Source organism: Staurois parvus, unplaced genomic scaffold (assembly GCF_062004578.1).
Source record: "Staurois parvus isolate SC_StPar_1 unplaced genomic scaffold, SC_StPar_1.0 ptg000715l, whole genome shotgun sequence".
Lineage (NCBI taxonomy): Eukaryota > Metazoa > Chordata > Amphibia > Anura > Ranidae > Staurois > Staurois parvus.
Genome location: NW_028318511.1, coordinates 7,842,816 through 7,857,880, shown reverse-complemented (window position 1 = coordinate 7,857,880; position 15,065 = coordinate 7,842,816). Strand labels below are relative to the sequence as shown.

Genomic DNA, 15,065 nt, shown 5'->3' with positions numbered 1-15,065 from the left:
TGAACATGGCTTTTAAAAAAATACAAGTCACCAGCTACAAATACTGGAGCTGCTGACTCCTAATAAACAGGAGTGGAGCCCAGTGCTATCTTCCCCAGAGCCAATTCTTTACCGGGCTTTGGCTCTCCAGCACTGCTACCTTGAATGTGGGAGTCAGCTATGACTTTCTGAAGTCTCAAGGCTCGCTCTCAACTGTGCATGTGAAAAGGACAACACAGCTATTTAACTTTTCTTGCAGCCTTCTGGGTCGTTTGATGTGTCCTAGTAGGTTGTGGGTTGGGGGTGCAGTGGTGTACTGAAAATAATGCTATAGTGCGAACATTTTGTTTTTTGTCTGCAAGTACCTATGTTAGACTTCAAAGGAATCAATAAGTGTAGGTCTCCTTTTCTCTCTAAGGTAAGACAAGGCCTCTTGAGTTATCCCAAAGCCTCTGAGGGCATTACAGCTCCATTTTCTAATTTTCCACAAGACATGTGAGAAACAGCAACCAAAGTAAAAAAATCTCTGTTCTGGGTAAACCAAAACGGAATGTTCTGGCCTGAGCACACAACACTATGGGGTTATTTATAAATGTTTTCAAATTAGAATCAGACAACGTTCACCCAGGATTTACATTTTTTAATTGACTCCAATTAGAAGCATATGTGAAAACATTTAAAAATAGACCCTATGCATGGTGGAAAGCAGGATTACTCCTTACCAATCCCGTTGAGGCATTGTGGTGGTACCATCATTTTTTAAATGTTTTTCTTTGGCAAGGGCTGGGAAACTGGAAACAACTGGACTGTATTGCATGAACCAAAACAAGTCTCTTCTTTAGGAATTGGTTTAGTCACTCTGTTTTTAGTTCACTTGTGCTGTCATTAAAGGACATCTATTGTCACAGCATACACTTCCATTCTAAACCATCAGCTTTGTTATAGCAATACACACAATAGTTATATTTGACGATCCAATAGAAGCTTACCTGAAAAATCTCTATTCAAGTTGTGAGTTCTGCCTATCTGCTGGCTATCTCTTTTCACAACTTACTGCATCCTTTTCAGCTTTTTCCTCTTTCTTTCAATTACTAAGGACTGCATATCCCGTGGCACCTTGCTGCCTGCAAGCAGTGGTTCCTGTACTGGTTCTTCCCCCTGGAACTCCTTCTCCCAGCACCTCTGTAGTTCAGAAGGCAGGATCTCTGAATTCTGTGACACAGCAGTGATTACTCAGAAGGCATAGTGAATATGTGTCACAAAAGTCAAGGAATTAAGTGTGTGGGATTAAAAAGAGTGGGCTAGAAATTATTAAAATACAATGTAAAAATTAATATTTGATTTGAAATTTTGACTATAAACACACAAAGGCTTTGCCCAGCAAAAACGGATATTACAGTTTTATGGTAGATGCAAATAAGTTAGCCAGCTAATGATTTCTTACACTTTATCTCTTAAGAGTTGCCAGATCTGCTATTGCTTTGTAAAAGACTTCCATCAAGGGCATTATTATAATCGTAAAAGAGCACCCTGTATCATCACTAAGGATGTAAATGGTAGGTCGGTTAACTTGCCCCTGGTGAATTTGTTTTTTCTCTCTGTCAAAATGTAGGAGTAGTTTCAGATTTCATGAAGAGTATGAAACATCTGTAAGTAGCAAACTTGTTATTCCCATGACATAACCACCCATTGCTTAGGCTCCCCTAAATGTCAGCAAGAGGGGAAAAACATGCAAGTCTAATGTTAAGACTACAATCGATAACTGATAAACTGAAAATAAAAAAAAAGAATTCGGTCAGTAGGCCTTGTTTACACAATGGGAATTATTCTATGCTGATGCTCAGCCACTGATCAAGTTCACAGTTGAGCTGCAAAAGGAGTGCAGGAAAACTTTGAAAAGTTTTCAGTGATTTATTTGCAATGGCGCCCTGCAGTCCTTATATATTCCCATATCTCCTCCTTGCAGCCCTATATATTCTCGCATTTCCTCTTCTGGGGTCCCACATGTAAATTTAGTCCTCCCTCTCCCACCTTACATTGTATGACTGCAAAGCTGCTCTGTGCAATAAGCTAATATCGCTAATAAAACAAAATGTGACTTGAAAATAGAGAGTGATTTCCAGTTAATTCATACTGGCATATGAGGTACAAAGATTATGATTTGAGCTAACATACGTATAGCAGGCTTACTGTTTGATCTGATTATGCTTACAGAATTGGAAGAATTATTACCACACTATCAACTTCTCCAGCCACATGATAGAATATTTTATGATCCCCAGTCAAGCCAAATATTGCGTAACGCAATAAAAAGACATTTGCTTATAATTTATATACTAAAATCCACCCAATTGCATGATAATTAACACTGATGACAACCTTTGGTCAAATTCTTCCTACATCTTATTATTATTATAATACAGGATTTATATAGCGCCAACAGTTTGCTCAGCGCTTTACAATATAACGGGAGACAACACAGCAACAATACAGTTCAATACAAGAGGGATTTGAGGGCCCTGCTCCTTGGAGCTTACAATCTAGGAGGGAGGGGCTAGTGGTACAAAAGGTAGTAACTGTGGGGTTGGGACTGGTTGGAAGAGTAGAAGATTCCAGTATTAGCTGAGGGCAGGATAGGCTTCTCTGAAGAGATAGGTTTTCAGAGATCGCCTAAAAGTGAGCAGAGTAGGCGATAGTCTGATAAATTGGGGTAGAGAGTTCCAGAGGATGAGGGAAGCTCTGGAGAAGTCCTGGAGACGAGCATGGGAGGAGGAGACAAGGGAGCTAGAGAGTAGGAGGTCTTGCGAGGAGCGGAGAGTACAGTTTGGGTGATATTTAGAGACAAGATTGGTTATGTAATTTGGGGCAGAGTTATAAATGGCTTTATACGTTATTGTTAGTGTTTTGAATTTTATCCGTTGGGCAACGGGAAGCCAGTGGAGGGATTGGCAGAGAGGGTTGGCAGATACAGAATGGTTAGTAAGGTGGATGAGTCTGGCAGCAGCATTCATGATAGACTGAAGAGGGGATATCCTGCGATGAGGTAGGCCAATGAGGAGGGAGTTACAATAGTCAAAGCGAGATATAACAAGAGCGTAAATAAGTTGCTTAGTGGTTTCCGTGGTTAGGAACGGTCGTATCTTAGAGATGTTGCGGAGGTGAAGTCTACAAGATTTGGAAAGTGATTGGATTTGGGGCTGAAAGGACAGATGGGAGTCCAGGATTACACCTAGTACCCTGGCATGAGGGGAGGGACTGATGATTGTGTTATTGATCTTGATTGAGAAGTCAGGGGAGCGGGCATGGGCTGGGGGAATAATAAGAGCTCAGTTTTGGAAAGATTGAGTTTGAGGAAGTGGAGTGACATCCATGCCGATATGTCACTTAGTAGATTAGTGATGCTAGAGGAGACTGAAGGGGTTAGGTGAGGGGTAGAAAGATAGATTTGTGTGTCATTGGCATAGAGATGGTACTTAAAGCCATGGGAGTTTATCAAGTGACCAAGCAGTAAGTAGCATCAGGTTGCTACATAGTCATATACATCCATTAATCCCTATATTTCAGAGACAGAAAACCTGATACCACTTACTATATAGGGTATCTATCTATCTATGCAACTTCTAGCCTCACATATCTCCTGCTGGTGTCGATGTAGGTTTTACTATCCAAAATATATATATATATATATATATAGTAAATTACCAAATGTGAACAAACCACTTTTTTTTTTTTTTTAGAAGAGTATGGCTGTACCATGGAGCTTTGCTGAAGTTTAACCGCCTCCCGCCCGCCATATAGTGTAATGACGGGCACAAGGCGGTTTTCTCTCGTTCTGGGAGGACGTCATATGACGTTGTCCCATTCTAACTGGGCATGCACGGCTCCGGGAGCATGCAGTGCGGCGATCGGCAGTGTGCAGTGTCTCTTGGACACAGCGGATCACCGATCAATGGAAAGAGCCGAAGATGTCGGCTCGATCATGTGATCAGCTGTGTCCAATCACAGCTGATTGCATGTAAATAGGGAAATGCCAGGTATCGGCATTTCTCTCCTCACGAGCTGTCACACTGACAGCTCGAGAGGAGAGGAGAGCCGGTAATCGGCATCCCTCAGAGGAGACATGTGCACTGATGATCAGTGTAGCTCCAGCAGTGTCACCTGTCAGTGTTCATCAGTGCCAGCTGTCAATGCTCATCCATGCCACCTGCCAGTGCCCATCAGTACCACATTAATGCCCCATATCAGTGGTTACCAGTGCACATCAATGCCACATATCAATGCCCATCTGAGCTGCCGTTCAGTGTCACCCATCAGTGCCAGTCAGTGCCACCTATCAATGCCAGTCAGTGCCACCTATCAGTGCCAGTTAGTGCCACCTATCAGTGCTACCTATCAGTGTGCATCAGTGCCGCCTATCAGTGCCCGTCAGTGCTGCCTATCAGTGCCACCTAACAGTGCCAGTCAGTGCCGCCTATCAGTGCCATATATGAGTGCTGCCTTTCAGTGCCCATCAGTGATGCCTGTCAATGCCCATCAGTGCCACCTACCAGTGCCTTCTCATCAGTGTGCATCAGTGCCACCTATCAGTGTCCATCAGTGCAGCCTATCAGTGCCCATCACTGCAGCCTCATTAGCGCACATCAGTGAAGGAGAAAAATCACATATTTACAAAATTTTATAACACAAACTAAGAAAAAACGTTTTTTTTTTCAAAATTTTCAGTGGTTTTTGGTTTGTTTAAGAAAAAATAAAAAACCCAGAGGTGATTAAATACCACCAAAATAAAGCTCTATCTGTCACAAAAAAATTATAAAAATGTAATATGGGTACAGTGTTTCATGACCGCGCAATTGTCATTCAAAGTGTGACAGCGCTGAAATCTGGAAATTGGCCTGGGCAGGAAGGGGGTATAAGTGCTCGGTAGGCAAGTGGTTAAAGCTGCAGGGGAGATGTGCTCCTTGTGTTAGGTGAGATTATTTGTGACACTGCTTTTTTTATCCATCTTCCCTCCCATGTGTTTTTATTGTTGCTGGGGTTATGTTTAGTGCATTTGTCAATTATTGCACTTTACAATTGGTTGGATGGCTATTCACACAAAGGTGTATAATTACCCTCCATGTTGGTAATGTCCAGTGAATTAAAGCCCAACTGAACCTTCAGTTAATATTGTAACTCCACTTTTGTTGAGAACAAAATAAACCCCTCCAAGTGATCAATGGTCAGTGCAAAGATTTAAACAAACTTTGTGATAGAATGCTATCTTTTCTATATGTTATATGTTTCATTATGTCCTTTCTGGACTGACTCCTGGATGGGAGAATCAACCTTCATTATAATCACTTGGTGCACCCTCAGTGTTCTCTTAAAGAAAACTGCACTGTCAGTAACCCTTTAGTAGACTAACATTGGGGAGTATTCCACCAAAAATTAAATTCCTGTTGAAGGATGTCCAAAATGGTGCTTCTACCTTAGTGTAAGCTTCTGAAAGTCTTCATATACTGTATGTGGGCATTTTGTATACAAGCTGTGATAGAAAAACCTAGAGGATGCATAATTGCCTTATTTTTTTATTTGTTTAAAAACATTCCACCGACTGCAGATGGATATGGGAAGATAATGTTTAATAAAATTAAATTGCAAAATGTTTATATACTGTGTTTTTAATGAAAGACAGACAGTTTTTTTTTGTTAGATCCACTAAATACATTCCAGATGCATCAAAACAATGCACTGTACACTGTAATGTACTTGACACCGCAATGCACTGTACACTGTAATGCACTGGACACCTAAATGCACTGTAATGCACTTGACACCACAATGCACTGTACACTGTAATGCACTGGACACCTTAATGCACTGTACACTGTAACGTAACTGTGCCCTGAGGCTCTGAGGAAGAGGCAAGTCCTTGAAACGCGTCAGTCTATTGGATGTCTACACTCCCTATTGCGGACTGTTACTCAGCGCGGTGTTGATCCAGCTGTTCTTTATGACGTGCCTTGACTTTATTGTCGTTTGTGAGTACAACACCTACTTTATTTCCTATTAAACATTTTTTATGGTAATGCACTAGGCCTGTGCGCCCTCTGTTTGTTCTTTCCTCGTTCAGTATATTTGGATTTCCCCGGTCTATTGAGGGCAGCAAGGTGTGCATTTTCCAGGACATTCTTAATGTGGTTGTAGCCTGCATCGAGTCCATCCCCAAGCGCAGGAGCATTTGTGTTTTTGCTGGTTCAGGGTCAGTAGCAGCAAGGCAAAGCAATATAGAATTAGCAGGTAATGACAAGTCCAGCAAACGAGCCGGGGTCAGAATAATCAGATGAACAGGAGAACAGAGGCAAAGTCCAAGTGGTCATATACAGGTAAGCAGGTTCAGTTGATCAGGACTCAGGAACTCTGGGACAAGCTCAAGACCATTCAACAACTGCTCATAGTGACAGGCCAGTTTAAATAGGCCACTGGGCGCTAAGTGTGCATGTTAATTGGTATGCGTGTCTGGAAAAGCATGTTTAACATTGTCCCTTTGCTTAGCAGTTTGAGCATGTGTGCAGTGTGCATGTGCATGAGCATAGATCCGTACTTGTTTTCTGGTGAAGGGAATCCGGTTTACCTTATGGGTGGACTTAAAATTGTCAGTTGTATTAGACTTTATTAGATTCCTTAGATTTAATATACCTTATATTATGGGAATTAAATTTTTACTGTGATAATTTAATAGTGCTTTGCAATTGTATGAGTTGTACCCACTTATTTGGGAGAGATGCTGAAAGTGCCAGTTCATTCTGCACCCAGACTCGCATAATAAGATCCTTGCTTCATTCTACAGCAATAGGATTTTGGTGCTGTAAACTAATTTGACCAATTTTACAACGTATATATGTTTCAATGTTTTTTAGTATCCAAATGCTGACAGTTAACAAGGATTTGAAGTGTTTTTTTTTTTCTCTTTATTTTGCAACACTTGTGGATTCTACTCCTTCCCATGTTTTAGTAACATTTCAAAATGTTGTTGCTTTACTAATGCTATATATAAAGTCCTGATGTTTTACTTTTTGAAGACATTGCATATGTGGGGTAATAGCTCTATGATAGGTGGTAATAACAGCTTGTTGAGTTCCATACCTTTTTCTTTCATATTTTTTCTTTCATATTTTTTGAACAAACAATTGTAAAGAATGCCATGCCAACATGTTTTTAAGATAATTATGAAATTTAGGAAAGTAAGCACTCCAAAAAGGTTTCATTTATATTTTAAGTGGATCAAGTAACATAATACAGTGCTCTAGGGTTTGTAGCTGCATCAGCAGTCTAGTTAGGTTAGGTCTACAATACTAAAATGCAGGTTACTATATTGACTTATGAATTACTAAGGTCTCAGGACATGACAGGTTCCTCTCATTATTCTGAAACACAGCAGGGTGTTTGGACAGCGCTTGAGCATCCACTGTGTGATGGACAGGTTAGGCATGCCCTTAGAATTGGCCTTGGCAAAGCACAGATGGCCCTGAACATTCGTATTGACTTTCTTACCTCTTCAAAAATAACTTTAGGTTGTTTCCGTCATGCTGACCGTGTCCGCTTCAGCAAAACATTCCACCAGCCAATATTATAGTACATTTAAAATGTCTTAGACATTGTATGTGGTTAACACTTTGTTCTTTATCTCATAGCTTGAATGACAGGAAAATCTCTTATGGCACCCTATGTCATGCTTCCTGCTAATCTATAAGATTTGAGGCAATCGATGTCTTTCCTGTTGTAAATTGAGGTCATTGGTGGAACTGTATACAGACACATTTAATGCATTGAACTGTTTAAGCAAAGGAGTAAAATAGTATATGAAAATACAATATCTCTGAAGAGAATGTATATTAATATTTATTAATGCTTTGACATTACCATCGTAATTTACCTGAAATGAAGTATTAACGTGCCTGTAAACCCAATAACTTAAATCTAACTCAAGCTTTAAAGCTACCCTGTTGCTAGTCTGGAAGATATGTAAGCACAACTACCCTGAAGAAGATTGGTAATACCTCTCTTGCAGACAGCAGTTCCAATCTTTACTGTTGCAGAGCTATGGAAGCCACTGATATCTGACAATTTCAGGTGTGTCAGTTGCCCCCCTCCCCCCCATGGGTCCACCCACCTACATCAGTATCAATACTGTGTCCTGTAGTGATGTAGGAGCTGATAGATGAAAATGCACAGCAGTGGGAAGCAGCATCTAACAACTGGAAGTTTCAGAGACCAGCAGTGGCTGTAGCTCTGCAACAAAGGCAAGAGTGAAGTTGCTGCAACTGGTGTTGTAATTATTACTAATCTTCGTTTGCTTACATTTCCTCAGATAGGCAATAGAGTTGGTTTAACATATTGATGTAATTTCAAAAGTAATTTTCAACATTTTTTAATCTGCAAATTCCATTAAATTAATAGATGATGATCCTGACATGAAGGTGCTTGTCCAGGCTGTGACAGGATGAGGCTCTGTCACTGTGAGGATATAGGGAAATGTGACACAGGATTCGCATTTAAGGTAAATACGATGTTCCAGACTAGTGGTTCTGGCCAGAGAAAGCTGTGTCTTTGGCTTTTGCCGGATTCTGTAGTTCTAGATCGGAACATTCAATCCTATGTCAGGTATTGCTAGACACCTGCAACCTGGCTGAATACACAGGTGTGCAGTGTCATTATATACTCAGGTCTGAGGATAGCTCAGGGCTCCCAGTTTGGAGACCACTCCCAGTGGGGGAGACAGAAGGTCTCCTTGAGGAGTCAGAGGGCCCAGCCAGTTCCAGGAGTCAGGATATATGACAAAGTAGCCAGCCACTGATATCCTCATCATAACGACTTTATTGGCACACAGTGGAAAATATGGAATCCATGTAAGCTCATGAGTTATGGCCACAGCCTTTCTCAAAGCTTCAGGAGTTCCAGGAGTCAGGTTGGCTCCTATCAGGGTGTCAGTAGAACCCCAATCCATAGGCCAGAGGTAGACCATGCAGCAGGGCACTGTGAGTAAAGGCTAGAGAGCCAAGTATCCATGAGAATCGGACAACACAGTCAAAGAGACTAGTAAGAGGTACAGTGTGGTACTGCAAGTGAGCTTATGAGCCAGGTTTTCAGTGTTTGTAGGCTGTTGAAGCTGGAGAGGATCCCCTGCGTGAGAAACCTTATATTGCAGGAAATAGCAAAAAGCAGGGTGCTGAGGTTAATACCAAGCAAAAAAACACCTTTATTAAAAGCAGCACACTTTTAATGTCAGCATGTCAGAAATCACCAATCCACCAGTGGATAATGACATAGCAGGTAGAGACACCGGAGCCAATTAGCTGAAGGTACACAGAGGCTATAAATGAGCTCCGGATATGCAGCAGCAGGGGATCCAAAGGGCCAGCAGATAGTGTGGATAAAAAGACCTGGCAGCATCTCCTGCAGCACTGTGAGGATGATGGCTGTCAGAATCCTACTACATGATCTGTGAAAAGAAGATGGGGGGAAGAAAGAGAAAAGGAAAAATGGGGAATGACATGCTAGAACTAAAAAAAAAAAACATTCCCCTAAAATGCATGTGCAACATGCATTAGGGCTAAATTACTAATAAGTAATCAAGCAAGAAAAACGCAGTAAGAAGTTATGACCGCTACAGGAATAAAAAAGGGGGGGAGGATAGGGACCATTGACAGCAGGAAAATAAAAGAAAAATGTAAAATATGATTTAAAAGACTTTTTATAAAACGTCATACAAAAAAATACCAAGATTTACAGAATGGTCCGCACCTCCAATTCCTCATTTAGACCCCTGGTGACAAAGTGTTAAGATGGTATATCCAAAACCTTTCAATGCTGCAGTGAGTATGAAACCTCTCTGCCGCAGAGTCATAAGAGGGCACCTGCTTAAGAACATGAACACCTTCCGTGGAGCCACTGTGAATGGACTTAAAGTGTCTAGGGACACTGTGATCCTTGTTTCCCTCTTCAATCAACCTCCTGTGCTCGCCAAATTTTGTCCGGACCATCTGAATTCTTCAGCCCACATAGAGGAGGTTGCAGGGACAGGAAAGTCAATAAATGACATGGTCCATGGAGCAAGAGAAAAAAGAGCTAATGGGGTATACTCTGCCCTCACTGTCCTTACAACTTTTTTCCCGATGATCCACAAAGTTGCACATTTTGCATTTTAATTTCTTGCACTGGTACATGCCCACAATATTATAGAAAGTTGCTAAGGAATGAGGTGTTGGATTCTTGGTAAATGGTACTCTACTCGGAGCAATTTTGTTTGGACGCTACATCGATGATATCATCATTATCTGGGATGTCCCCCCAGGATTTAACTTTTTTGTGCAGCATTACAACAACAATACCTTGAGCCATTCCTTCACCCGTGCGTGTGACTCTTCTCACCTGATGTTCCTTCACTAAGAGTTAGGCCTCTATATGATAGAGGGATATGCTATGTTCATATTTCATGTGGTAGGTTTACAAACACGTTAATCAAAAACATCTGCAGATCATAACAGATGAACATCAGATATGTCAAACAATCATAGTATGTCTATTTCCAGCAGTATGCAGTTCATGTGGTGAATGAAGGTCAAAGCAAGAAGGGTTAGACTAACTATACAGTGACTAACTATACAGCTACAAAGTGATGTATAGGCAAACAAACAGTGCATGTGTAAACATGATACTCCACGTTGAAATCTAGAAGAACAATACTAACATTAACATCCAACTTGTATAGTCATTACTTGTGGCTGTAACATGGCATAGAAGACAGTTTATAAGTTTATTATCAGAGGAGAAGGCAACAACACGCACCAGCCCTTCTTACCTCCCTTTGAATCAAGTCGTCGGTTGAGAAGATAGATGCTCCTCAATAGTTGGAGGGCCTGTGCAGATGTGCCATCTAAAACACCTTTTCTGGTCCTCAGTATTGATTGCAAAATGATCAACAACACATCATGAGTTCCGGGGGGGTCACATGGCCTCGACTCCCCTCCCTCAGGCAGCAGTCACAGTCAGGCCCCTGGTGTGCTAGAAGCAGCACTGCCCCCAGGATGGGCGCGCGGGCTCCGCCGATGTGTAGGCCACAGTAGGCCACGGACATCTGGAGCTCTGGAGGGGGTCAGATGGTCTCGGCTCCCCAGGCAGCAGGCACAATCAGCAGGGCTCCCAGCTTAAAAATGAACAGCGCTGACCCCAGGATGGATGAGGATGTGAGCCAGAGGCGGCAGAGCTTTTCTCTATGCGGCCGCTCCAGTCGCCATCTTGGACACGCCCCTCCCTTGTATACCTACTTTAAATTGTACAGTCTTCACTTAACAGTGAACAGTGGTATCTCCCTATGTATAACTTACATATCTGGTCCCATCTGGCAAAAGGTAAACTCTTACTGGTTTGCTGAAAGACATGTTTTTTTTTATGTGTTGTGATGTGTTATAGCCCATTTAAAGTGGATGGACTGCCTTATGTAACACATGGAATACCACACTTACGTGTACAGGGAGCCTTAACATTAAATGGTATTTTCCAACTAATACTATACAAAAATATCTGATAGGTTCAATTTGCAGTTGTCAAAACTTGGTAGGATTTTTAGAAGTACTATGAATATCCTAGACTGTGACTAGTAAACTTTCTACTCCAAAATGAAAAATGTGCCCATAAGAGCTAGCTGCTGCAGTGTAATAAACTGAACCATAACATTTGCCTTGTGACCTCCAAATAATGACTGCATTGCTCATAATGTAGATAACAAGAACCATTGTATTTACAGCAATACATGAGACAGTAACCATATTGGAGGTATTCTTATAGGTATGACATTTGAAAGCACAATTTTTTTTATAACACTGTATTGTTTGTTGATGCTGCTTATCACATTTAATCCATTTTTATTCTGAAGCTCAGCCTATTGTCAAATGCACGTGACCCCTTTTATTGTCTCAGTCAGTTAATGCTATCAGATAAATTTGGCTAGACCAAATTTAAAGCTTGCCATGCATGGTTATGTTTTATTCAAACATTCATAGAATAATTGTTCATGAGAACATTCTCTCTTGCCACCATCGAGTCAACAAATTTTGTTCAAAAGCCCATAAAATTTCCTCCTGACCTATTTGAATGGAATCTCGGATATATTAAATTAGTTTTATTACAATATGTAAGATTTTTCCCAAATCATTTACAGTTAGAATTTAATTTGTTGGGGAAACATTTCCCATCCTATTCCTTCAAATTTTTCTCATCACTACTGTCAAAAACATACATTGATTTGACACTACTAACCATAACAAAATCAAACAAACATTCTGAAAACAGTTTTCTGAACATTATTTTACTGGCGTATGGCTAGCTTTACTTCAGAATTAAAAATCGACTCAAATACTTATGCTATAAATATATAAAAATGTGAAAATTTTCATGTCATTACAGGCCAGGTCCAAATTCCCCAATTTCCTGGGTACAGGCTTGTGTTCAGATTTTGGACCCTGACTCTAAATGGAGAAATAAGATCCTGCTTGGATTGCATTTTTATGGAATGGATTACTCTGCACTTGGGGCATCCGGGGAACCGATTCTGGGCAGCAGGTAGGAAATGCTGTTTCCTGACCTTCAAAAATTGTCAACAGGATGAATATTTTGAATGTTTTTTGTTGAATACAACTACATATAAATGCTCTCAGAAAGACAGGCCAGACCTCTTCCTTAAGATACTCATAGACATATGGGGGGAGTTTTACTAAAACTAGTGCAGCTGTGCACAGTAACCAATCAGCTTCTAACTCCAACTTGTTCAACTAAGCTTTAACAATAAAACCTAGAATCCAATTGGTTACTCAGAATGGCAGTACCAGATTCTCTGTTCACCAATTTTAGTAAATCTACCCCAGTGTGATAGTTGGCACAGTCAGCCATTTTCCATTTTGGAAATGATTGTATGTTTATAGACTAGCCCCAGCCCCTGCAAATACTAATTGGAGTTTCTGCAGACCAAAAAAAATTTCCCTGCATTGATGTTTTGAGGGGTACATTTAGGCCGATAGTTCCCTATCAGGCTTAATCAAAGATGGGTAGAGCCTGTGGAGCAGTGATAGTCAAGTTCCCTGTTTATTGGGTTTTCAAGCTGATTTGATAACCTTTATGGTGCTTTTTGTGAGTGTTGTGCTATACTGTTAATGGGAATCACATGTACTCCTTTTTCTCTGATCACATTAGTTAGCAAAGACACTCCCCTATATACTGATTGGTGAAGAGTTGTATAAATACAATATAGATTGATAAAGAGCTAGACATGGCTCGAAAGTTTATCAGTAACAGGAGCTGCTGTATTCTGTACTGTAACATACTAACCAATGAAAAGAGCTAATACTTTTAAAGAAGAAGACAGACTGCAGTTGTGGAATATTTTTGTGCTTTTGAGGTTGCTGAAGGATGTTACATGCTGGCAGCAAACAGCAGATAAGGTGTGTGTTGTAGAACTGCAAGCACCCAGATTATTGTTTTGCAGCTCACTATAAGTTAAAGCATGTGTTCTTTTACCAGTTGTGAACACTGGACTTAAAACACATATCTGAAAAAATGTAATTAAAGTACACAGGGAGATTCTTTGTGTAAAAACTGTCATGTCCACATTAATAAACATACCTGATTCAGGTCTATTTGTGCAACCAGCACCAGTTCATTTTTTACAGAGAAATAACAAATTTCTGCACCTAATTAACAAAGATAGTGTAAATTTTTAATTTAGGAAATTGTGGCAGATCCCTGCAAGATCGGACCTGGTGTACAGAATGTGAAACTTCTGCAGACAACTCACATGCCTCTTTGGTTGTGCAATGATTACACTGTTCGAGCAGAGCGTGCATATAGACAGAAAAAGCTCCTTTCTCCTGACCAGATACCAGTTCTGTTAACATGAAGTTAAAAGTCCTCCTCCTCTCCTCTGGCTCTCAGCTGAGCAGGCACAACATAGAAAACAGAGCAAATCACTCCCAATTTACAAAATGGTCTGCTCCATTTTCTCAGTTTAGAAGAGTGATGCAGGCTTTATACCTGTGCCATTCTTTGTTAGCCGCTTCCAGTCCGCCCTATAGCAGAAATACTGCTACAGGGCGGCACAGGTGTGCAAAATCACGTATATATACGTGAATTTGCATTTCCAGGTAGGGGGTGCGCGTGCCCTATCCGCGCCGCCATTTGTGGCTGTCAATCACCGGGTCCCGGCCGGTGATTACTCCCCGGCACCCAGGGATTGCTGAGGATCTTCGACGGGGAGAACTATTTCTAAACAAAACAGTTCTCCTCCCTATCAGTTCATGCACACTACTTTGCTTTGATGTCAGTGACACCAAGTAAGTTTCCCCCAGTGTCAGAATGCCTGTTGCAGTCCCGCTGATTGCCGCCATTACTAGTAAAAAAAAATATTCCAGTATATATACCACCATTTGTAAATGCTATAACTTTCACGTAAACCGATTAATTTACACGTATTAGGATTTTTTTTTTTTAGCAAAGTACATGTAGCAGAATACATTTTGGAGAATTTTGATTTTTGACATTTTTTTTTACTGAACATGCTTAGTAGCAAAAAGTTAAAAATATTGTTTTTTTTCTCAAAATTGCCAGTGTTTTTTTTTAGCGCAAACATATTAAAAATGCATAGGCGATCAAATACCACCGAAAGAAAGCTCAATTTGTGAGTAAAAAAGGATGTAAATTTCATTTGGTTGCAGCGTTGCATGACCGTGCAATTGTCAGTTAAAATAATGCATCACCGTGATGTAAAAAAATGGCCTGGTCAGAAAGGGGGGTAAATCCTCTCTGGAGGGCCAGTGGTTAATTCTCCCATTGTTTATAAACACTGTTCGGCCACGAGATAGAGAGTTACAATGTAGCATTGTTAATTTTATATGTACTCATTCATTCATTTTCAGATCAAGGAGTTAAACTTTGATTCACATATGGTTAAAGCAACCTGTCAAGTAACAAAAAGGGTGTTTTTTTACTTGACAGTGTTACTAAACAGTGTTACTAAACCCACAACAGTAAAATCAGTCTGTATATTCAGTATAGCA

At 40.6% G+C, this 15,065-nt stretch overlaps 1 protein-coding gene across 2 annotated transcripts in view; it reads left to right on the top strand.

Moving 5' to 3' along the window:
* CHID1 (chitinase domain containing 1) overlaps positions 1-15,065 on the top strand; it is an 803,559-nt gene that overhangs the window by 395,343 nt on the left and 393,151 nt on the right. For both annotated transcript variants that reach the window (XM_089653571.1, XM_089653572.1), the window contains exon 10: positions 12,424-12,579. In XM_089653571.1, coding sequence (XP_089509697.1) covers positions 12,424-12,579 — 156 coding nt within the window. The remainder of the gene's footprint in view (positions 1-12,423; positions 12,580-15,065) is intronic.